Source organism: Sus scrofa, chromosome 15 (assembly GCF_000003025.6).
Source record: "Sus scrofa isolate TJ Tabasco breed Duroc chromosome 15, Sscrofa11.1, whole genome shotgun sequence".
Lineage (NCBI taxonomy): Eukaryota > Metazoa > Chordata > Mammalia > Artiodactyla > Suidae > Sus > Sus scrofa.
The window spans coordinates 135,586,951-135,609,818 of NC_010457.5; the positions used below are offsets into that span (position 1 = coordinate 135,586,951).

General features: G+C 56.2%; 1 protein-coding gene and 1 long non-coding RNA gene across 12 annotated transcripts in view; one reads left to right on the plus strand and one right to left on the minus strand.

The window, feature by feature from the left end:
* Positions 1–22,868, plus strand: part of AGAP1 (ArfGAP with GTPase domain, ankyrin repeat and PH domain 1) — a 556,723-nt gene that overhangs the window by 144,511 nt on the left and 389,344 nt on the right. For 2 of the 11 annotated variants that reach the window (XM_021075534.1, XM_021075530.1), the window contains exon 1: positions 6,357–7,486. The exons of 4 other annotated variants lie outside the window; for them this stretch is intronic. In XM_021075534.1, the coding sequence (XP_020931193.1) occupies positions 6,517–7,486 (970 nt within the window). In that variant the 5' untranslated portion in view covers positions 6,357–6,516. Of the gene's footprint in view, positions 1–6,274; positions 7,487–22,868 lie in introns of those variants that run through there. 5 more of the 11 variants (XM_021075537.1, XM_021075533.1, XM_021075535.1 and 2 more) reach the window with 5 other exon arrangements.
* LOC106506417 lies at positions 44–6,635 on the minus strand. Its single transcript, XR_001301690.2, has 3 exons — positions 6,523–6,635; positions 1,025–1,694; positions 44–180 (listed from the first exon to the last, which is right to left on the minus strand). It is a non-coding gene; the product is annotated as an uncharacterized LOC106506417 (long non-coding RNA).

The window sequence follows — 22,868 nt, forward strand, 5'->3', positions numbered from 1 at the left end:
TTGGTTTAAGCGAATTATAAGTGATGACGCGTCTGTCACATGAGGACTGGCGGCGGCCTCCTCCGTCTCTACTGCTGTTCTTCGGACTCCGGGGAGGATTACTGGAGCTCATGGCTTCTCTTTGTATAGAGAGACCGTCCAGAGCTCTTCATCGTGACCTACAGAGGCAGGCGGGACGGGCTGAATGAAGAAAATGGTAAAATGAGAGGTGGAGAAGCCGGGGACGCTCCCCCCTCCCCACCCCGTCCCCTCTCCACGTGGTGTGTCTTGCCTGCGCCTTTGGACGGGTCCCCCCGGAGGCACTTTGCCCCCAGGAGACATCTGGTGATGTCTGCCTGCGTTTTTTGGTTGTCATGGTTGGGGAGGGGGTGCTGCTGGCATCTAGTGGGCAGAGGCCAGCCATGCTGCTAAATAAACAAGCTGTGATGCACAGAGCAACCCCCCCCCGGCCCCCTCTGAAGAGTGATCCTGCCTGGAACACCTGTACGCTGAGCTGGACACACCTGCTCTGGAGGAAGGCCACGTCCCATTGGACGTGGAAATAATTTTCTGCCTTCCTCTTACCTGTCTCTTCTTATCACATTTATTTATTTTTTTTAATTGCCTGTGTGACTTTATTATTATTATTTTTTGTCTTTTCTTAGGGCCACACCCGCAGCATATGGAGGTTCCCAAGCTAGGGGTCCAATCGGAACCGTAGCTACCGGCCTACACCACAGCCACAGCAAAGCCGGATCTGAGCCGCCTCTGCGACCTACACCACAGCTCACGGCAATGCCGGGTCCTCAACCCCCTGAGAGAGGTCAGGGATGGAACCTGCGTCCTCATGGATGCAAGGGGACGCCACGATGGGAACTCCTTTATCACGTGTTAGCACTTTCTTCTGGTTGTTGGTTATTTGTGAGCCTTGTCAGTCCCCACGCCACGTCTGTCGGGGTCACCGTTCTGGATGCACTTCACACACAAACCCCCCCCAAAATCCAGCATGAGCGCCCACGCCGCCCCGCGCAGGCGTGGTACCCACCGCCAGCATCTTGTGGTGATCACCTGTTGTCTGCCGTCCAAGCCAAGGACCCCTGCCCCAGAAACCCTTGTTGGCAGGATACTGAGTGGGACTTGAGTTCCCGCTGGGGGTGGGTCTCCCCCTCCCCTTTCCCCCCACTTCAGGGGCACCAGCTCTCCGGCTTCCATGTGTGCAAACTGCCTGACTCTCAGATCCGAGGATGCCTTCCATGCACCTTTCATCTAAGGTCAGGCCAGCAGTCATGGACCCGCTTTCCTCACTCTGGGGCTGGAGTCTGGCTGTGGGGCCGGCCGAGGTTACACTGTGAGCTTCCGGATAGAATGGAAGTGCCTGGAGCACAGGTGCTGCCTTACAACGTCTGGGGCTCCCTTTACATCAGACGGTCTGGGCCCACAGTTGGGCCGGCAGGCTGCACTGCTGTTGGTCCTCCAGGAAAAAGGCGAGCAAGATGTAGGTGCTGGGCGGTGGGCTGGGGTTTTTCTTCTCCTGGATCAGAATGTCCTTGGCCCTAGGACCCAGCATACTCCATACTTCTGGGACTCAAGGGTCCAGTCCTTATCTCCTGGGTCCCTAATGAGTTCAGCCTGGGCAGGGTGATGGCAGAAGCTGGGCATCACAGGAGGTCTTAGATCAGAAACCCTTCCTCCTGCAGTGATCTGACTCGGTTCTCCTGCCAAAAGGTAAAACACGAAATGGTTAGGAAAACATGCATCTTTCTTTTTGCTTCCTAAACGTATTTGTCAGCCTGCTGCCAGAAGGGAGAGTCTGTCACGTGCCCTGCCATGGGGAGGGGCCCTTTGTGGGCTGCCGGGGTAGGTGTGCAGAGGCCAGGCCAAGGTCGGCTGGGGACAGGTTGCCCACAGATGTGTTCCTGCTAATACTGTCAACGAGGTGACTAGCTGGCGAGTTTGCTATTTGGGAAGTCAGCTTGCGGAGTGGGCGGCTGGGCTGTGCTGACTACCAGGGGTTTCCTTTCAGCGAGGCTGGTCGGCTGTACTGAGGCTTGCGAAATAGTATTTTCCTGCAGGATGTTTAATTTATAGGCAGCTAGAAATGGCCCAGAACAGGGAAGTCGTGGGAGGGGGGCCAGAGGACCTCATAAACTCGGGACTGGGAGAGGGAAGCCAGCTGCCCGAGGGAAATGGGGGCGTAGGTGGGCTGCCCCCCCTTCCCCTACCCCCCACCCCTTCCACAGTCCTTCCTTCTCTGACACTGGCGGCTCTGCAGTGCTGAGGTTTTGCTGGCCTGCCTGCTGCTTGGTTTTGATGTGGCAGTAAAATCAACTACCGTCTTTTTTTTTTTTGAAGCCAAAATGGTGATACAGACATACTCCATACTTGCATGGAATCATGCAAGAGGTAAGGGTCTAATGCGGCTGCTTGAAAAAGCAGTAGGTAAATAAAGCATCCTGCTGACCTGAACATGCATAGCATGATTATTTTAATTTTTCAAAGGCAGTCTGGCTGCCTGAAAGGGGATGGAGATTTTTGGAGGGGCAGGCTCTGTCTGAGCCTCTGTCTCCTTCGCCTCGGAAGAGCCCACATATCCAGGGCCGTAGGGAGGGGGCAGGTCGCCCAGGTTTTTCAGCGCCGACCGTCAGACCTCACAGGCAGGCATTACGATTGGGGTGGAACAGGTGCTGCTTGTGCGGCAGGAAGCACCAAATGGTGATGAACATATCGCCTCTGGCAGAAAGAGGTTCCCTCCTTCAGTGCCATCTAAGATCCCATGTCATCTAAGGTGGATCAAATGGAATCTTCTACTCTGCAGCCTGCATCCTAGTATGGCACAGTGCAAAACCTGGGCTGGATTTGCGACAGCCCAGCAGCGATGGGAACGGTTCACTCTTGGTGCCCTAAAGAAATGCCCTTCTCCATCCCAACCTCCCACCCACCCCCGTGCTCATACAACGCGGGTGCCTTAGGTGACCAGATATATTTATATATCCTAACTGTGCGCTGATTTCAGACTAAAATTCATCTCCGTGTTTGAGAGTTGCCGTGGTCTCAAATACTGGTGAGAATGGACCCCAGGCTCACTCAGGGCTTTGGGTTCTGGCCCCAGCAGAGATCCCGGCCTCTGCACTGTTGAGTGTTGATTTTATTGCTTATAAATGCGATGGACCTTTCCGTCTTTGCAGCTGTAGAATTTGAGGCTTTTGCTGCATGCTTGGGTCCCTACCCCGCGGGCAGAGTGCTGGGCACTGCCTGCCCTGTACCATCCTTTCATCTTTCTCACTGTCTTTGTATGTTCAGTGACTTGGCCCTGAGAACTGCCTGCAGCAATTTTCACAGGTTTGGGGACAGAGAGACCCTGCCTTGTCACTGTGGAGTGTCACCAGAGATGCTCAGTATATATATTTGATAGATAAATAAATAGAAAAATGAACAAATGAAAACGTGCTGAGCCGTTGAGATGTCGTTTGTGCTCTATGAGCATAAAGTTTGATAATAGTTACACATTCGTTCCTCTCTCTGAGGTCCACAAAGTGAACTGTTGGCAAAAGGAATGACACTGAAGCATGGACATGGGTACAGGCAGTGTGACCTCAGGTTTAGCTCAGCGATGAGCTGTGTAGCCTTAGGGGAAGCACTCACCCTCTCTGAGCCTCTGCATCCCCTGAACCCAATGGGTTCTAGAAACCTTATTCTGATAGATGATTACTGCTTGGCTCCCGTCCTAGAAGTTGGTGGTTCAAAGGGGCTTTTTATTGCAATTCAGAAGGTAAGACTGGTCTGTCCTGGGGCCCCCACCTTTGCAATGAGGGCACGTTAGAGTCACCACTCCTGAATCCTTGAGTGCCAAGAGCAGGTGCCCTATGATCGTGGCAATCACGTTGTTCAGGTGGAACCACTGAGGGTGATGTTTTGAAGTACTTGAAAAAAAAAACTTCAGAGTTCCCTTGTGGCACAGTGGGTTAAGGACCCAGCGTCGTCGCTGCTGTTACACATGTTCCATCCCAGGCCCGGGAACTTCCACATGCCACAGGCATGACACCCTCCACCCTGTAGTCCTTTTTTTTAGGGTAACTTTAGGTTCATAGCACTATTGAACAAAAGGTACAGAGAATTTCCATTCCCCCCACCACCCGCCCGCCCGCGGGTGGAGCATTTGTCACCATCCGTGAACCTACACTGACATGTTATCACCTGAAGCCCAGAGTTTACATTGGGGTTTATGCTTGGTGTTGCATATTCTCTGGGTTTGGACAAGTGTATGTGTCTGACATTATGGCATCATACGGAGTATTTTCATTACCCTAAAAATCCCGTGTCATAAAATATCTCATAAAATATGTCAAAAATCCCGTGTCATAAAATATGTCATAAAATACCCGCGGCATATGGAGGTTCCCAGGCTAGGGGTCGAATTGGAGCTGTAGCCACCAGCCTACGCCAGAGCCACAGCAGCTCGGGATCCGCGCCGCGTCTGCAACCTACACCACAGCTCACGGCAACGCCGGATCGTTCGTTAACCCACTGAGCAAGGGCAGGGACCGAACCTGCAACCTCATGGTTCCTAGTCGGATTCGTTAACCACTGCGCCACGACGGGAACTCCATAAAATATCTTTTAAAAATTAAACTGCATCAACTAGCAGTTTTTCTGATTTATTCCATCAAATCTGAATAGTTCATTTCACTCTCAGGTAAAATCCAGATTTCCTAGGAGATAACCCCCCGTTCGTAAGCAACCTCATGATTCATCTTTATATTCTTTTCAGGGCTCTGAACACAGTCGGTGCCACCTAATTACTTGTTGAAAGATTAAAAGAAGGGAAATCGGCTCTTGCAAACATTTGTCTCATCCTGGAGGAGCACCTGGCAGGCACACTTCCTAGGAACAGCCTTGGCATTTCCAGGCCTAAGGGAGGTTGTATAAGAGCCTTCAGTTTGATGAATGGGCATTGTATTGGTGACACTAGCTTTCTGAAACTTTTAAACGAGCAAACCTGAGAGATCAGTGTTCAGGACCTCATGAAGAGCTAATTAAGAGCTTTTGATCAACTATGTGTGAACATTTTGCTGCATCAGGTGGTATCAGGAGCCGGTATCTATAGACAAGAGGTAGCAAGTGGGAAAATGATGGACGAGAAATCAACATTAACTATTAATGGTAAATATCGAGTGCTTACACAGAATGTCTGCACATAGTCTCTTAGCAAATTCAGTCATCAAGAATGCACAGAGCTTAGGTACGCCCCCCCACCCCCACCCAACACACACACACACATACACACACACACACACACACACACACACACTTTACAGGTGTCAAACCTGAGGGGGCTAGGAAGTGGACAGGCAGGGCTGGGACTGCCAGCCTCCCTTCTTCAGCTCTTAACCACTGTATTCTGCCTGTTACCCTGGGCAGTATATGCCCGCCGGCTGCCAGGAGTTTCCCCCACGCATTGGGAGAATCTGCCCAAATGTTTTAGGAGTGAAACTACAAGGTCCTTCATTTGGAGGGCAGAGGTGTGGGCACAGCGCCATCACGGGATGCTGCCTTCTGGGGCCCTTCGTTCTGTCCTTACTGGGAGTGCACCTGCTCCTGTGTAAAGTTACCACAAGTACCTGGGGTACCTTGGGTTTTTTTTTTTTTTTTAAACAAGTCTTTGAGTCACATCTTCAGAGCTCCTTGATTAGGAAAGGTGCTGCCTATAAATCATAAAAAATGTGATGCCTCGTATTTTGTTTGCTTTGGAAAGCAAGCCCCCAGAGGGTGGGTTCAGGCGGGGCATAAGCGCCGCCCCCTCCCCCCAGGCCAGCTCGAACCGGGGGAGGCTCCGGTCCGCGCGGCTGCAATCCACCCCGGCGCTTAGGCCTGGCCGCCGAGCCGCGCTCCCGCCGCCGCCGCCGCCGCCGCCGCCGCCCGCCGCCGCCGCCGCCCGCCGCCGCGCTCCCGGGACTCGGCGGCCGGGCTGGGCGCGCGGCCCGCGGTCCCTGCACGTCGGCCCCCGCCCGCCCCGCCCCGCCCCGGCGCGCATTTCCATTTTAAACCGCCGCCCGCCGGCCCCTCGTCCGCCGCCGGCGCTGCTGCCCGTGCGTCCCGAACCCAGGGAGTGGCGGGGGCTGCGGAGCCGCCGAACTGTGCGAAAAAAGCCCGAGGATGCGAGCGGGTTCCGCGCTGTAGACAATGAAGCCGCAGGCGCCGCCGCCCGCCCCGGGCCCAGCGCGCCGCGACCGCACCTGCCGGTGAGACCGGCCCCACGCCTGACCCTCCGCCCGCCGGGCCCCGCCGGCCGATGGCTCGGCGCCCCGGGCCCGGACCCCGGCACTCGGGCCGCGCGGCGCACCGGCCGGCGGGCGCCGGAGGCGCGGTCCCCGCAGCTTGAGAGCAGCCCTCCCGGCGAGCGGGGGGCGTGGACCCTCTCCAGGCGCGCCCGCCCTCCCCGCCTCGCCCGGCGACCGCCCGACCGTGCGGCCCGGCCCGCGGCGCGCTGGATGCGGCGGAGCCCTGGCGAGCGGCGCGGCGGCCGCGGCCCCGGGCGACATGTACCTGCTGGACGGCAGCGGCGAACCCGCGTCTCCGCCTGCGGACGCGATGCAGCGCGGGACGCCCCCCAGGAAGACAGTCTACCGCATCTCCGTGACCATGGTCAGGAAGGAGCAGCTGGGCGCTCCGGGCCCCGGCGGCCCCGGCCCGCGCCCGGCTCGGAGGCCCCGGCCCGCGCGCTCCCCGGACGCACCCGGGCGGCTCCTGGAGGAGGCGGAGGCGGCAGCGGGCGCTGAGGATCTGGAGGGCCGCCGGCCGCGCGCCTGGGACTTCCGCACCTTCCGCACCCGCAGCACCGGGCAGCTGGAGCTCGGGCGGCTCCGGCCGTGCGCACGCGACCCGGAGCCCGCGGATCTGGCCGGCAGCCCCCCGACGGTGGAGGAGGCGCCTGGCTCGCCCGCGCCCGGTAGCCCGGACGTGGAGGGGGCCCGGGCCGCACCCCTGCGGCGGAGCCTCAGCTTCAGGCACTGGAGTGGGCCCGAGGCGCCGCAGGGCCCGGCCCTGGGCCGCGGGAGGCGCCACAGCAGCTCCGGGAGCCTGGCCTGGGCGCCGGGTGGCGAGGCTGTGGCCGACCCCGAGGCCGCCCTGGAGCCCGCGGCCTCCGCGCAGCCCTCCTCGGAGAAGCGCAACACCCTGGACGTGGGCGAGGTGCTCAGCAAGAACGATGCGCTCTCGGACCTGGAGCGCTGGGAGCGCAGCAAGAGCAAGAACCGCACGCTGGACAACAGCGACTTGCAGCGGCTGGAGCGCGCGCGGGCGGCGGCCGCGGGCCCCGGCGCCGCGTCGGAGCACCGACTGCTGCGCTTCTTTAGCGGCATTTTCGCGCGCAGGGACGGCGCGCCCGGCGGCGGTCCTTCCCCGCGGAGCGGCGCCTCCAGGCCGCGCGGCTACTTCAGCAGCCTGCGGCGAGCCCCGGCCGACACGCACTCGTCTAGCGCCGAGAGCATCGACGGGTCGCCGCGCAGAGGTGGGCAGCGCGGCGGCGGCGGTGGAGGGGAAGGCAGTGGTGGGAACCGGCGGGGGTTCCTTATTGGCCTGCTTGGCTGTGCCCGCCGGGGCTTGGGAACCGCTAAAGAGACCTGTCGTCCTAGGTCACCAGCCAGCAAGTGGCCGTGGTGGAAGGGAACTCTGGTACTGGGTTTTTTCCCCCAGTCATACTGCAGGTCTGGAAGTTCTGCACTGCCCCTGCTCCCACGTGCGTGCGGTGGTGCCTTTTAGGGTCTGTCGCCTCGGCCAAGGGAGAGATCTCTTTGCCAGGCGGTGCCTATCTCCCGCAGATGCTGGCGCGGCCTTCTCCGCAAGCAGGCCCGCGAGCCGGCTGCTGCAACTGCGTGCTTGTGGGCTGTGATCCCTGTGGGCGGCAGCAGGAGCCGGGGCTTGGCCCCTGAGGCGGCCGGGCAGGTGGCGCTGGCTGGCCTGGAGCGGCGGCGTTCACCTCGGTTAATTTCGCCCTCTGCCCCCAAGCCTGGTCTCCCAGCGGGCGCCCCCATCTGCGAGTGCCGCCGTGTGGCCTGGTGGATTTGGCAGCTCTCACCTGTCGGTCCGCTGGTAGCGCGGGTTCACTCTGGTGGTCGGAGCGAGGCCTTTCTGCCCACAGCCTTCCTGCCAACGGGTATCGCGTGGCCGGAGAGATGGGCTGGGACAGGACTCTGCTAGCCCAGGGCCGGGAAAACCGCACCCCGCAGCCTGTTCTTGTGGCCTCCAACCGCAAGCTTGCAGGGAAGATTCTGGAGGCAGATGTGCTAACATTCTCTTGCAAGAATGGACTCACCTTCTGGTAGTTGTTTAGGGGTCAGAATCCTGTAGAAACTGCACAACCCCAACCCCTCTCTCTCTACCTGCCTGGGCATCCCGCGCGAGGGAAGGGGCTGGGGGCGGGCCGTTGGGCTGGATTGTTTATGTTCTTCCGGAGGCGGGGGAGGGGCCTGAAGGGGGCGGTGGTCTTCCTTTGACCGCGGAAAGATCCTCAGTGACCGCCTTTCTGCGCATTGCCAGAACTCTTGTTGTTTGGGGATGTAGTGGGGGTTTAACTGGAGCTATTCGCCTGTTAATTCCTGACCCTGGAAAGCACCCCGCCTCAGGGAACCTCACAGGTGAGCTGGCTGCCCAGGGCGTGTGTTTGACCAGCCAACACAAAGGAACCACCGCCCTCACGGAGGGATTTTAAAGGTAAACTGGAGACAAGTGAGGTCCTGTTCGCACATATTCATTGAGCCTCAGGATGTCCCGCTGGTGTTGGTTAACGAAGGTATACCCTGGAGTTATCTGTGGCCCGCCTTGCCCTAGTTTAACCTGCAGCAGGTATCTTTTGTTTTAAGCTGCCTCGGACGCCTCACTTTGAAGCCCAGCCCTTGTGCCACCCCTCCCCCCATGCCCTTAAACTATTGAATGGGGTGTGAGTTATTTTGTTGGGACTCTTGGTTGGCATCACTGGCATTTGGTGAAGTTCAGATATGCAGGCAGCAGGACTTCCTCTAATAGCAGGCTTGCATCTCTCTTCTCTTGGGCTTTGTAGAAAACAGTAATTAGCTGCCTGGGTCCCAGACAAGTACCCCCCCGGGGGGGGGGGCGGGGGGTGTGGCACAGACACCACCACTTAGAAGGAAAGTGTTTCATTGTGGTGCCTACCACAGGAGCTGAAGCATGGGGGCTGGCTGGGTGTTTCCTTTCTTGTTGGGTGGAGAGTGGATTTGAGGCGGTAAAGGTGTGGAGTGTATTGGAATTTTTCTCTCTAGGGCAGAATAAGCAGATAACAGCAGTAATAATTAGAATAATGTGGGGTTCCTTTGTCCCCTGTGGCTGTCCCTTCTGAGGGCGGAATTACTTTGGTCTGAGAGCAACGGCAGCAACGTGGGTTGTGTAGCAAAACCGAGTCTTAGCGAACTAGGTTACAGCTCACAGTTGGAACTCTAGGGCCTTACCAGTTTCGAGGCCATCCCAAAACGATCCCCTCCCCTGCCCTTGGCTAAACTGCCTGCGTCGTCAGCATTCTTAAGATTTCTGTGAGACCAGCATCTAGGGCACGTAAATGGTCTCAGAATCGGTGGGAGCTGGTGGGACGTCCCGTCTTAGTGCCGCTCTGTATATGCTCTCTTCCTGGGACATAGATTGTTCACAATTTAGATGCTGTTTAAGTGAGGGTTTGAATTGAGGGTCAGATTCTCTCAGGTAACATTCAGGTACAGTGGACCTCGGGCTCAGTGTCCCTGTGAAGGTCCCCAGTTGGGGCCCGGTGGGTTTGCAGCGCTCGGGAATTTGAGTTTTAGGAAGCTATTGTGTGCGTGACCTAAGATGGCCTGTGTGCCGGGTCGGCGCCCTGTGCTCAGGTGAACAAAACGCTGCAAAGCCTGAAAGAGTCCCACTCGGTGTACCAAATAGGCTTTGCCACCAAGAGGCTGCTCAATGTGTGCATAAAGCTTCCGCTTTCAGACGTGTTTGGATGTCACAGTTCTGTAAGCTGGTGCAGACCCGTAACGAGACAGCCGTCAGGAGGAGTGTCGCTTGCTTCCTTTAATCTCAGCCACAGGGTATCAAAATGGGACAGCCTTTCAAATATAAAGGATGCAGGTTTCCTTTTGTTAGACTCTTTCAGATGTTACAAATTTTGAATTGACCCAGTATCTAATTATCGTATGATTTATTTGGCCTCTCAGAGTTACTTGTTTTAGTCTTAAACAAGGTCTCTTTGCAAGAGTCTTCTTTTCAGAACACACACAGGCTCACACGTTGCATAGCTATGGTTTTCTTCTAATCTTCATTCAAGGCACTGGGATGAAAGGATCGAAGCTCCTACCTTTGCTGGATGATTCTCTTGTGCCGTTTCTGTTTCTTTTTTTGGCTGTGCCTTTGGCATGCAGAAGTTCCCGGGCCAGGGATCGAACCCGCACCACGGTGGCAACCTCAGCTGCAGCAGTGACAATGCCAAATCCTTAACCTGCTGAGCCACCAGGGAACCCCCTCATGTGCTTTTGAATCCCTGTTGGCTCTCATCTTTTTGAGGGGCTTTCTCTTCCTTCCTCGTGACATGTAAGAGTCACCTCCCAGAGTTCCCGCACCGCTGCTCTCTGTAAGGTCTGTTACCGTTAGGGAGCCCTGGAACGTTTCAGCGAGGCCTTATGTCAGATCAAGGGCAGTTTCTCGCTACCTGATATGCATGTATTGGGGCAGAGTCTGTTGACACAAGTATAATTCAATACAAAGAAAGGTCCGATAATAAATGATTAATTACTCCATAGGTGTCCCTCTCTGGCGCGGTCCTCTGCATCCCTGCCGCCTGATGCTCCTTGAAACCCGCTGCAGGCGGTACCTGGCCAGGGCCACACGTGTTTTCAGGCTGTTCTCTTGCCGTCCTGGAGGGTTGATTACAGCAATTAAGTGACTCATAGATAGCCCGGACTGAGGTCAGCTTTCTAAATTAGTAATTTACCACTGATTTTCCATAGCACGTTTTTACGAGTGGCTTTGTTCTTTAATTTTTGATTCCCTTGATTTGTATTGCTCCGTTTGTATAGGGTGATAGACTCTTTTATAGTTTTTTTTTTTTTTTTAAAGCCTTCAGTGGAGGGGAAGGCAACAATTAGATGAAATGGCTGTATTTTTTTTTTTTTTTTAAACTTGATTTGTTGCTGAGGAGACGGTACAGGGTTTTAAAAGCTGTAACTCAGTTTCCCATTTGAGACATTTTGAACTAGTTACATGCTCAATGTTTTGAAACTCCCTTGGTTTCTTACAAATGAGTCCAGGTGGCAAGTTAGGAAAACGCCCATGGTTGTTGTGATAAAGTTGAATTGTTTTCCTGGAGACGCAGCAGCCCACTTGGGAGACATCGGAGCAGAGCTGTGCTGGTCAGCCAGAGACCCTCCGAGCAGACACGGGACACTTGTGCTTTGTCTGGCCATGTGTATTTTCTCCAGCGGGGGCCCACGTTTCAGCATAGACCCGTTAGCATCTTTCTCTATGTCCCCCTGGGCTTGGGACATCCTGCCCCCACAGGAATGTTCAAACGTCCATCTGCTAAAGAAGGCCTCAGTTTTAACTTAGCCTCCCTGCCGTCTGGTGGATTGTGCAGTTAAATGCTAAGGCTTGGGAGCCTAAGACCTAACTTGTGCTTTTGAATCCCTGTGGGTTCTTGTAATCTTCAGTCAAGGCATTGGGATGAAAGGACTGAAGCTCCTACCTTTGCTGGATGATTCTCTTGTGCAGTTTCTGTTTCTTTTCCTTTTTGGTACGACTTCAGAGTATTTTTATTCTGTGGCATCACCAAGTGTTTCTTGAGTTTCTCGGGCGTGATCTGCAGCAGGAGCGGAGAGCCAGGGCTTAACGGGGCGCAGTTCCTGACTTGGGAGGGCAGCGGCCTCTCGGGGGAGATGGCGAGGTTCCAGTGAATCACCACTTCACGGGATGCTTCGGGGAAGGGGTGGCTGTCTCTCTGCCCCGCGTGCTTTCCTTGCAGCACAGGTGTGACAATAACCTGCCAGTGCCGATAGCCAGTGAGCCCCTCCTGGGTGTGAATGAAGCCTGTCCTGTTTCTCGGTGGAACTAAGAGCTCTGTGCTTGGCTCATAGAACTGTCACACGTGTTTGTGGGAACAGTTGGGGAGGAGGAACATAAGAAGAGGAGCGAATGTCCTTGAGCAGGGGAAGGAGTTAATGAAGGCCTCGCAAAGGGGTAAAATGACTTGGGTCTTCCAGGATCCATAGGAGTTTACCAGTAGCGAAGAGGAGATTCTTCACCAGCAAGCTACATGAGATTTCTGAAGTGACGCCTAAAAAGTCACTCTTCTTCCCCAGATCTGTGTGACTAATGCCACCGTCAGCCGCTAAAAAGATGTTATGGTTTCCACGAGGTTTTTTTTTTCCCCCCCTTTTTTTTGGGGGGGGATAAGTTGTTTTCGATGGGAAATTGCCTTTAGGTTATTGTTATCCTTTTTGTGTAATTAACTGAAGAATTATATTCATTTAAAATGAAACAACGAGTAAAATAATGAAAAAGATTTTGTTTATTTAGGACAACAACTGAGATAGAGTGTGTACAGCAGCAGTCACATCCTCAGGTGGTGAACAGACTCGGTATTAAGGTCAGCAGATGAGCGAAAAGAAGGCCGATTATTGTCTTTGCATCATTTTGAAAGAAAGGACCAGCTGCCCGCCTTGTTTTGGTCCGGGTTTTGTTCGGCTCTAATTGAGAGTCGGTGGTGGTGACGATATTTACTTGTTTGTAGGTTACAGCCTTCGACCTTCTGCTGCTCAAACATTTCCGTCCATGCAATCACCATTTGTTTAGGTCTCTTTTCTGCCGTTCATTTCCTTAAGACAAAAACATAGATGCTCCTGCAGTTTTTACAAACGGTTAGTGCACATTTATTCATTTGACTGGTTTTTCGTTCAAGGATGCATTTTGACCCTTTGTTTTCTTACAAGCTCTTGATGATGTCATTTGCATGCTGTTTTCAACAGTCACAGCGCCCATGGATCTGTCGACTCAGAAGGCTCACAAAAGAAGTCTGCTCTCCGGGTTGGACGATGGGACTCTGGTCCATCCTCAGGACCAGGGCGTACCAGCCGGAGGCTTGCCAGGGGCTCTTTTGGCTTCTCCTTATCTAACAGATGAAGATAATTTTAAGAGGCGCGTCTCACTGGGTGGGAGTGAAAGGGGAAGGAGGCTGCTTTCTCACTCTCATTTGTTGAGCGTAGTTACAAAGCCCCGAGACTGTGTCTGGTAGGATCGTCACATCCAAGAATTTGTGTGACTTTGTGCCCGTTGTTAGGTCACCCCTTAGGACCACCCTTTTATTCCGTGGGCTCTCTTTGGGTACCACCGGAAACAGAGTCATTGGAGTGGATGTTCATCTGTTTGAGAGGCTCGTCTAAGCGAATCGTGTGTTCCCTCTGTGCCTGTGTCACTGCAAAGGCTTCTTTGAGCCGTGCTGCTCACTGGCAGACCCTTGAGCGTTGACTCCGTAAACAATGCCACCGGCCCCTGTGACGCAGCTCCTGCCCTCTCTAGGTGTCACACACACCAGAATTACTCCGATGCCACTTCTTTGGTTGTTGGGGGCGGGAAACGGCGGGTGTTTATCTACCTTGTCCCTTCCTGTCTCACTTAGCAAGGGCTTTAAAACAGTGGAAAAACCAGTTGGCCTGTGAAATATGGGTAGCAGGATTTTGGACCTAAGGCTGTCACTGGTAACTTGCTTTTTTGCAGTCTAAGTCCTGCTGCCTTAGGCCTCAGCCCTGTCCCGGTGGTGGGTAGGTGGAGCTGGGCAGGCTCTGTCTCCAGGTGCCCCCAGCTCGCCCAGAGCTCCAGGATATGTGTTTATCTTCTTCTTCTGGTTATTTTAGTTGCCAGACTAGAATCCCAGCCTCCTGAGACTCTGACCTCTCTTGCACTTAAGAGAAGATGCCTGAGCTGGCTTATGGAAGATTCTGGAGGCCTGGTTCCTGTGAAGACACTTGGGGATTTGGAAGGGACGCTGGGAGTTTGGGGGAAGCAGGCCCCAGAAGGCCCCATAGTCAGTGCGGAGGAGCGCATGCCCTGGGGAAAGGCTGATGCAGAATCTGCAGTCCCCGCACGTTGGAGTGGCGGCCCCTTCCGTGGAGCGGGCGGTCCCAGGAGGCTTCCAGGCACAGGCTAGTCGGGGACCTTTGGAAGAGCTGCTCTGTTTGTTGCCTGGGGGCTTAGAATTGGGCTTCGAGTCGTGTATTAGTTTTTAAGGACCTTTCAAGATCCAGGATTTTGATGACTTTTGGACCTGGTCTCCCGGGAGGAGTCAGCTTTCTCCCTGACCTACAGAAGGGGTGTTGGTCTGTAATTTCTTCGTCCTGCTGTCCTGCCCGGCCTCGCCTGGCCTCACCTGTGGCCCCTGCTTTCCGCAGCTGGCCGGTCTGAGACTTGGGAAGAGCCCTGCCTGGCAGCCAGGGAGGATCTGCTCCCACCTCCCCAGGGCTACCCCCCAGCTCCTGCCTGTTGGGTTCATGTTGGGCCATCGAGACCCTCACGGTGCCACGGCTGTTTGTCCTTGTACCCTCTGGCGGGCGATGTCCCAGCATGGCCATACCCCGATGCTCTCGCAGCCCGTGCTTCTCTCTTGTCTGCTTCCTCTTAGCCTTCTTCCCTCGATAACGGCTCTCAGGTATGAGTTATACGATGACGGTGGCAGGAAAGAATGTTCCTCTGTTTATCGTGGGAGAGTTTTTTGGTCTGTTGTCTTTTTAGGGCTGCACCCTCGGCATATGGAGGTTCCTAGGCTAGGGGATTAATCGGAGCTGTAGCTGTTGGCCTGTGCCACAGCCACGCCAGATCTGAGCTGCCTCTACGACCTACACTGCAGCTCACGGCAACACAGGATCCCCAACCCACTGGGTGAGGCCACGGATCGAACCCACGTCCTCATGGATGCTAGTCGGGTTCGTTCACCGCTGAGTCACGACGGGAACGCCTATCGTGGGAGACTTTTAAGTTGCCGCGTGGAGAAGGCGCAGCATCCAGAGTCAGAGGAATAGGTTTGGTCTTAGCTGCAAACTTAGGCTCGCAAGGCGTCCCCAGAAGTTGTTTCACTGCCCCGAGCCCCATCTGCCTCATTTATTTAAGTAGGTGTTCAGCATCTCTGCGGCCGATCCTCAGGGAGGCCAGGATAAATGTGAAAGCGAGGCTTAAACCAGGCGGCTGCGCAACAGCTCTGCTTCAGAATAATTGCCTGTCGTGTGTTCTGCAAAAGACCCCAAGATAGAACACACACCCAGTACGGGGATAAGCTTGGATTCCCAGTTGCTCTGAGATAGAAGTTTCCCAAAATTCTAGGTGGGAGTTAAGCTTTTGTTTTTGTTTTCACCCTTTCACGCTGTGGTTTTTAAATGATCTTTACTTTTTTGTACATTGTTGACCACTGTACCTTCTCTTTAGCCATGGGGAGAACAGAATTTTTTTTTTTTTTTTTTCCTTTGGCTTAGTCTTTTTTCTGCCTCTTCTTTTGTGTGTCTAGAAGGGTTAGCTCCATTGGGTGCATATGCATTCATTTCATTCTTGCAACGAGCCAAAGAGGTGTTTATTTCCGAAAGCTCTCCGAGTCCCGCGTCCTCACCCTGCCTTTCGCAATCCCTGTCTCTGCTTTCCTCGTCGAGCGTGGTGCCTGAAAAGCGGGGTTCTCCGCCTGCATGGGGAAGCCCTCTTGCTGTTTCACTGAACAGTGGCCAGCAGTGACTTACAGCCTTCAGAGGAAGAAGCCCTGATCCGACACACGGAGTTTTTCCGTGGCGTGGAGCGTGACAGAGATCACGTGGCACCTTCCACACCGTCTTCAGGACTCAGGTGTGCTAACGCAGTGATGCACCTGAGTCGCGGGACCTGGGTTCCCACTCATTTCTGCTTTGGCCAGCCCACGGCAACTCAGAGGCGTCAGCTCACGTCACAGCACCTGTTCATTGTTGGTGCTGGCAGGGAGCCCTGCTGAGAGGCGCTTGGGGGTCGCACGGGTCCGGTCAGGGTGCAGGGAGCTGGCCCCCCCGGCGGGGCTTCCTGGGGGGACCCTCCCCAGGCCTGGGAGGGCTCATGCAGTGTAGGCTCGTTGAAGCTTGGGAGAATGTGCTTGCTCGTGGAACGTGGCTCAGATGTGGAGCCCCGGAGGCTCTGGTCTGCTGCTGGGAGGCGTGTTGGGTCAGAACCCAGTGAGGGTGGGAGGGAGAGCGGGTCTCAGTGTGCAGGTGCCCAGAGGGTCCTGGGACGTGCCCTCAGCCGGGTCCATTTGGCCTTTGATGTGTGTAGTCCCCAGGCGTGGCCTCTGTGCACCCGTGAAAGGGGACCCAGCTGGCCCCCTGAAGTCAGGTGGAAAAGCACCAAGGCCCGAAGGCTGGTCTCCCCCGGCCTTGTATTTCCTGGGAGCAGGTGACGTCTGTGTGGCCTGGTTCTGACGGGTGCAGCACACCTTAGACCACGTGGGGACATGCCCAAGTCTCCACCTTCGGGAACGTTCCCTCTGATGGTGCTTCCCTGGAGGTCATGTTCAGGCCTCCCCAGGAAAAGCATGGGACTGGTGGGAAGGGCAGTGGCTGGTCCTCAGAGGCCCCGCACCGTTGGGCCACCCCAGGCTGCGGCCACCGGACGAGATGACCCAAGTCCACGGCTGCCTTCCCAGTCCCATTCCTCTGGTCCGGACGCTGGTCTCTGAGCCTTCACCCCTTTCACACCCACTCTGCGCGCCGCCCGTGGGTAAGGAGCAGGTGCTGCTGTGGAAGAGAGTTATTTCCAGCCTGGGCTTTTGTCCCCAGCTCAAGGCCACCCTTCACGGCCGTGTCCATTCCCTCCCCCAAGACGGCCAGGCGCACGCAGAGCCCTGGGGCGGGAGCTTGTCTCTGTAAAGACCTTTAGACTGTGAAGGCTTTGCCCCCACCCATCCTTAAACCACGAGCTCAAGTTTATGAGACGAGAATAAGTGTCGGCTGCACCGGCACCTGGAGGCCGTGCCCGCGAGCACCAGGCCCGTGAGGCCGGGTTGTTGGCTTTAGGAGTGGATCATGAACAGGTGCGTGGGTGCAGAGTTAGGGGATGGGGTCGTGCGATGTCTTGCACCAGCCGTACCTCTCGTCGCGGGTGGCGGAGGGTTGGCTTGGTGTGCGTGTTTTAGTCCCGTGGCGGCTGCCCGCCCCTTGGTGGTGACCCTCCCCGCCCCCAACACCAGCCACTGTTCTGGAAGGACGTGCCGCCACCCCGACCAGCGGGCAGAGTGAGGCTGTGTGTACTTAAGAGATCTTACCCTCCTTCGAAATGAAACATCATTTCTGGGAATTCCCAGGTGGCTCAGCGGGTCAAGGATCTGGCTTTGTTGCTGCTGTGGCGTGGGTTCGATGCCTGGCCCGGGAACTTCGGCATGTGGCAGGTGGGGCCAAACACACCCCAATAGTTTCATCTGTGGGGAATGGGTCACAATAACGGCCCCTTGGGAAGAAGTCACAGTTTGGCGGCCTCTCCCGCTTTCCCCCTTTGTTCTCCCTCCGAAATGTATATACTTAAAATGTTGGGTGAAACTTAATATTTAATGTAATATCTGTATATTAAATACAGAAAACTTTATAATTATGAAGTGATTATTTAATATTTAAACTGGGTCCAATTAAAAAATTCACACGGTGCTTATTCGGAGGCCGGGGAGCTGGCATTGAGCAGGGCACAGGCTGAGGCTGGCGGTGCCCCTCCTGCCCTGCGGAAAGCCCGCTCACGTGCTCACAGCACCTCCGGGAGGTGTGGACACAACCGCTGATGGCCAGGTTCCCATGCAGCTTCCAATTTCCGTTCAGAGGAAAGCTTTGCCTTCTTCTTTTTTCTTTTTGGCTTTTTAGGGCCATATATATGGCATATGGAAGTTCTCAGGCTGGGGGCCGAATTGGAGCTGCAGCTGCCGGCCTACACCACAGCTCATGGCCACGCCGGATCCTTGACCCACTGAGCGAGGCCGGGGATGGAACCTGCATCCTCATGGAGACCAGTCAGACTCGTTACTGCTGCGCCACAGCAGGAGCTCCGAAAGCTTTGAAAGCAACCGCCTTCCTTCCCTGATCCCCTGTCTGCTGGATGCTGATGAACCCCGCGGTGTTACTGCTTACAGGGCCACACCTAAGACCTACCTGCAGGGTACAGGTCAGGTGGGGGGGGGCTGCGCCTGACCTGTCCGGCCAAGGGATGCACCCCGGCTCTGAAAGCCCTGGTCTCAGAGGCAGAATCCAGGAGTTTGCTGTCCAAGACGTTTGCGTTCCCCAGGCCGTTTTCTACAGCGCAGGAGGGTTTGGTGGCATTTTTCCTTTCTTTACGGTCTCTAGAGAGCTCCCCGTCCCTGGGAGGGAGCTGAAGGCCTGAGGTTCCCTCAGTCCCGGCGCCCCGGGGGCAGGCGGAAACCAGCACCTTTTTTGGGCCCAGCCGTTTCCTCCCCCCGCCCCCAGCCTCAGAAACCTTGACCTTCATTCGTAGTTGACGTGTCTACGGGGTGATGATGTGATTTGTGTATAATGCTGCGAAAATCCTAGGGTCATTCATCTTCGACACACCTTGAAATCCATTTCAGAGGCGTTTCCAGACCTCAGTGTGCCTGGTACCTGTCAGTTCCAATTTGATAGGACATGCAGGTGAAATCATGTTCAGAGTTCCCTGGTGCCTCCACAGGGGAAGAGTCTGGCATTGTCCCTGCTGTGGCTTGAGCAGTGGGTTCGATCCCTGGCCCAGGAACTTTGATACGCCGTGGGCGCAGCCAAAAAAGAATCGTGTTACAGCCGATGGTTTGTCTAGGTGACGGCTCAGCTTGTCAGTTCTTCTGTTTCCAAAAACTGCACAGGACTGTTCTCTTCCTCACGGCGAGGCTGGAGATTTACCTGGGACGTGAGGGACCCGCGGCGGCCGGGAGAGCGGCAGCATTAAGCATCTCTTCTGGCGGGAGGGAGCCCGCCTCACTGGGAGTGGAGGGTCTCTGGTAGATGACCCCTGGGGTTGTCCTCTCAGCTCTGTCCTGGGACAGTCACGTCTTAACTGGGTCCAACTTCCGGGTCTGTGGACAGTCAAGGCGTCGGCTTCCCCACGGTGCCTGTTGGAAGGTGGGGTCCTGGGGGGTGTATGGGGAGCACGTTGCCTGTCCCAGCAGTGCACCTTCATTCCCTGGTTCTGGGGGGTCAGTGAGCACCCCACTCCAGTTACCTTTCACGTCTCCAGTGCCTCTGCTTCAGACACAGTTCTGGAAGTTTCTGCCTCTCCCTGGGCCCTCCGTGTGCCCTGCAGATGCAGGCCGCGTTGAGGGGGATCAGATCCCACCCCTCACGGCCCAAGCCCTGCCCTAGTCTTGTGTCGTTTCTGAGTTTCACGTGGGTGTGGAGGGGAGATGGCGTTTTTCCTTCTGTTGAGGTTCTGTCCTCCTGTGTGTGTAACGGCTCCCGCCCATTATGGCCAGGATAGGGGTGGCTGCTGCTGAAATAGGAATCCTGATGTGGGAGTTCCCGGTGTGGCTCAGCAGGCTGAGGACCTGACGTCGTCTCAGTGAGGATGCAGGTTCGATCCCTGGCCTTGCCCCGTGGGCTAAGGATGGGTGTTGCTGCAAGCTGTGGTGTTCGTTGCAGACACCGCTTGCATCCAGTGTTGCCTGGGTTGTGGCATAGGCCTCAGCTGCAGCTCCAGTTCCACCCCCCGCCCCCCGTCCAGAAACGTCCATCTACCACAGGTGCGTCTGTAAAAAAGGAAAAAAAAAAAAAGAAGAAATCACAATTTGTCTCCAAGGACGGGGCCTTCAGGTGAGCCTGGCGTCTTAGGGGGGAGGGACCCAGCTTCGGGGACCCATCCTAGGTCCCAGACCTGCAGACTGGTGGCCCTGCCGGTGGCTGTGCTGTTGGAGGACTGGACTCATGCCGCCCGTGTGTAGACTGGTCGGTGGCGGTTAACTGCAGCAGCACCTGCGCGGGGGTTCCAGGCTGGCCCTGCAGGGGGCGCTCTGCCCCTGTGGGTTCACTGACTCCAGCAGCACCGACCGGGAGGACTGGCAGAGGACTGACGGTCGGGTCGTCTGCAGAGAGGGGTCTACAGAACTGTTTGTAGACAGGTTGCTTGAGTGAGGGTCCCAAGGCCACCCCAGCGGTTGGGCTGCGGGCTCCCCTGTCAGTTGGGTGGCATGGCCGCCACCTGCCTGGCCCTCAGACTCTGACGCAGTGTCAGGGGTCTTGGTCAGCGGCAGGGTTGTGGGCCTGCGGTGCAGCTCCCTGCAGCCCCAGACTTACCCTTAGGAGCCACGCGGAGAGGGGGCAGGCAGAGCGTGTGTGCAGGACATGGAGCACCTGGTGTGAACCACGGGAGGGGCCGGTGTGGGGTCGTGGTCTGGCCCGGGCAGGCTCCTGTGTCTCAGGTCTGTTGCTTTGTCTTCGTCTATCTCTGAGGCATGATTCCTCCCTCCCTCCCTCCCTCCCTTCCTTCCTTCCCTTTTTTTGGGCTGCACCTGCGGCACGTGGACGTTCCCAGGCCAGGGGTCAAATGGGAGCTGCCCCTGCAGCCACAGCAACACTAGATCAGAGCTGCACCTGCGGCCTACGCCACAGCTCACAGCCATGCCAGATTCTTAATCCAGGGATCGAACGCGTGTCCTCCTGGACACTGATCGGGTTCGTTTCTGCTGAGCCACACGGGGACTCCCTGGGAGGTGTACTTTCTCTCGGTGGCAGGGCGCTCCCAGGGCTCTTTGCCACCTGGCCTCCTCCATCTCCACCCGAGGAGGGAAAGGCCAGGCCCCGTATCCCGTCGTGGGGCTGGGCAGTTGGTAGATTCTCGTGTGTGTGTGTGTGTGTGTTCACACCTGTGGAGTCTTGGCCACGGGGCTGAGGCTGGTGCTGCCCCAGCAGGTGGCCAGGGAGCTCGCGTGTCGTGCCGCAGGCTGGGAGTGCCAGGAACGGAGAGGTCAGACTGGCTGTTTCGCTTTCCAGACTGTATTAAAGCACTTGAGGATATTTGCGGTTTTAAAAACATTTAATAAGTTCCCTGAACTGATTTGTACGTATCCGATGACGACGGTTGCGCATGTTTGGCAGAAGTGATGCTGTGTAGATGCCCAGGTGAGGGGGAGCCCCTGGGTCTCACTCCGCACTGGCTCCCGTGCAGTATTGTCCCTTCTTTCTGGTCAGGGGTGGGTCCAGAGATGCGCCTCTTAGCTCCCCCTTGGAGAAGGAGGGGTCTTACTTCCTGCCCCGTGCCTGGGGTTCATGCAGTGGCCTCATTTTTACTACTCAGAGGACTTCGAACGCTTTTATTTTGGTCCTTTTTACAGCCAGACCTGCAGCATAGGGAGGTTCCCAGGCTAGGAGTCAATCCGAGCTGCAGCTGCAGGTCTACACCACAGCCACAGCCACGCCAGATCCGAGCCGCATCTGTGACCTGTGCTGCAGCTTGTGGCAACACCAGATCCTTAACCCGCTGACGAGGTCAGGGATCAAACCTCAGGGACACTCATGTCAGATTCTTAACCCGCTGCGTCACAGAGGGAACTCCCTTCAGCACACATTTCTAGAACAAAGGACGGGAAGTTGGAGCTACCAGGGACTTTGACCCCCACCCCACCCTCAGCCTTTTGAAGGTGAAAGCTTCTGGCTTTTTAAAGGACAGACAGACCCAGCTGCCCTCCTGGGACTGGGACTGCACCCGCCCCCTCCCTCTGCCTGAGGCCCGGCTTTGCTCCAGGGTGCAAATCCTTCCAGAGGCAGAACTGTGGGAGGAGCTTTGGACGTTGTGCTTTTGAACCTTTCAGGCTTGAGCTGAGTGTAAAACAGATGATAGCCTGGAAGGGCCTAGTTTATTCTTCTTCTAAAGTGTGGGCAGGTGAACACCGGGCCCTTGGAGGCCGGCAGGTTGGGACCCATGTGGCCCTGCTGCCCCGGGAGCCGCCTGGTGGGCAGCCAGAGCCCGGGGCTCCCGTGGAAGAGGTGCAGGCTGTCAGCTCGGGGCGGGGGCGGTGCTCTTGGATTGGGGTTGCTCTTGCCCGTCCGTTTGGGTGAAGTCGTTGTGTTTTTTCTTTGCTCGCCATCTCCCCCCTCCGCCAGCGGTTTGAGGATTGGTTTTGAGAAGTCCGATCAGTAGGTTTATTTTCAGAGTTCTAAATCCAGCCGTGTAAACACGTGCAGTCTGGGCCGAGGGCCTGGCATGGCTTCGTGGCTATTTTAGCCATGCCAGGAGCCTTCCTGGAAGCCGCTCAGGCCGGCTTGTCTCTGCTTGGGCTGTGGGCTTGCATCTCAGGGCTCCAGTGAGAATGCCCGAGCACCCGGAGGGGGCTGCTTACTGGAAGACTCGACCCCTCCCTCCAGATTCTATTCCCGAGGTCAGGCAGGGCCGGGAGCTTGCCCCTGTCTGAGGGCCCTGGGCCCTGGGCGCTGGGGGCTGGGCCCTGGGCGCTGGGGGCTGGGTGCCTTCTTTGCTGCCGGCAAGTGCAGCCCGGGCCACCTCCTGGGCAGGGCCAGTGTCTCTGCGGATGGTCACTGCTCGTCAAGGGAGGGGAGAGCTGGGCCTTTTTGAAGGCTGAGCTGGCCAGGGACACACTCCCAAAGGAGTCACGTTTTCACGTTTCCATCGCAATAAGCAAAAGTCAGTTTAACACATCTTCAAAATCTACCTCTGGCCTCAAGTTAATCATCTGAGACGTGCCAGCATCCGGGCCGGGGGTGGGGGGGCCCTCTGCTGAATCCGCGACGGGCTTAGACTCCCCTCTTTCTCCTCCCTCCCCCACCACAGAGCCATACTGGATCTAAAATGATCACATAGTCATTGTCCCTTGTGGCCGTGTCCACAGCAAGGTCACATGTCAGCAAGGGCTGCAACGCAGATGCCAAGAGAAACCTCTGTGACATTTG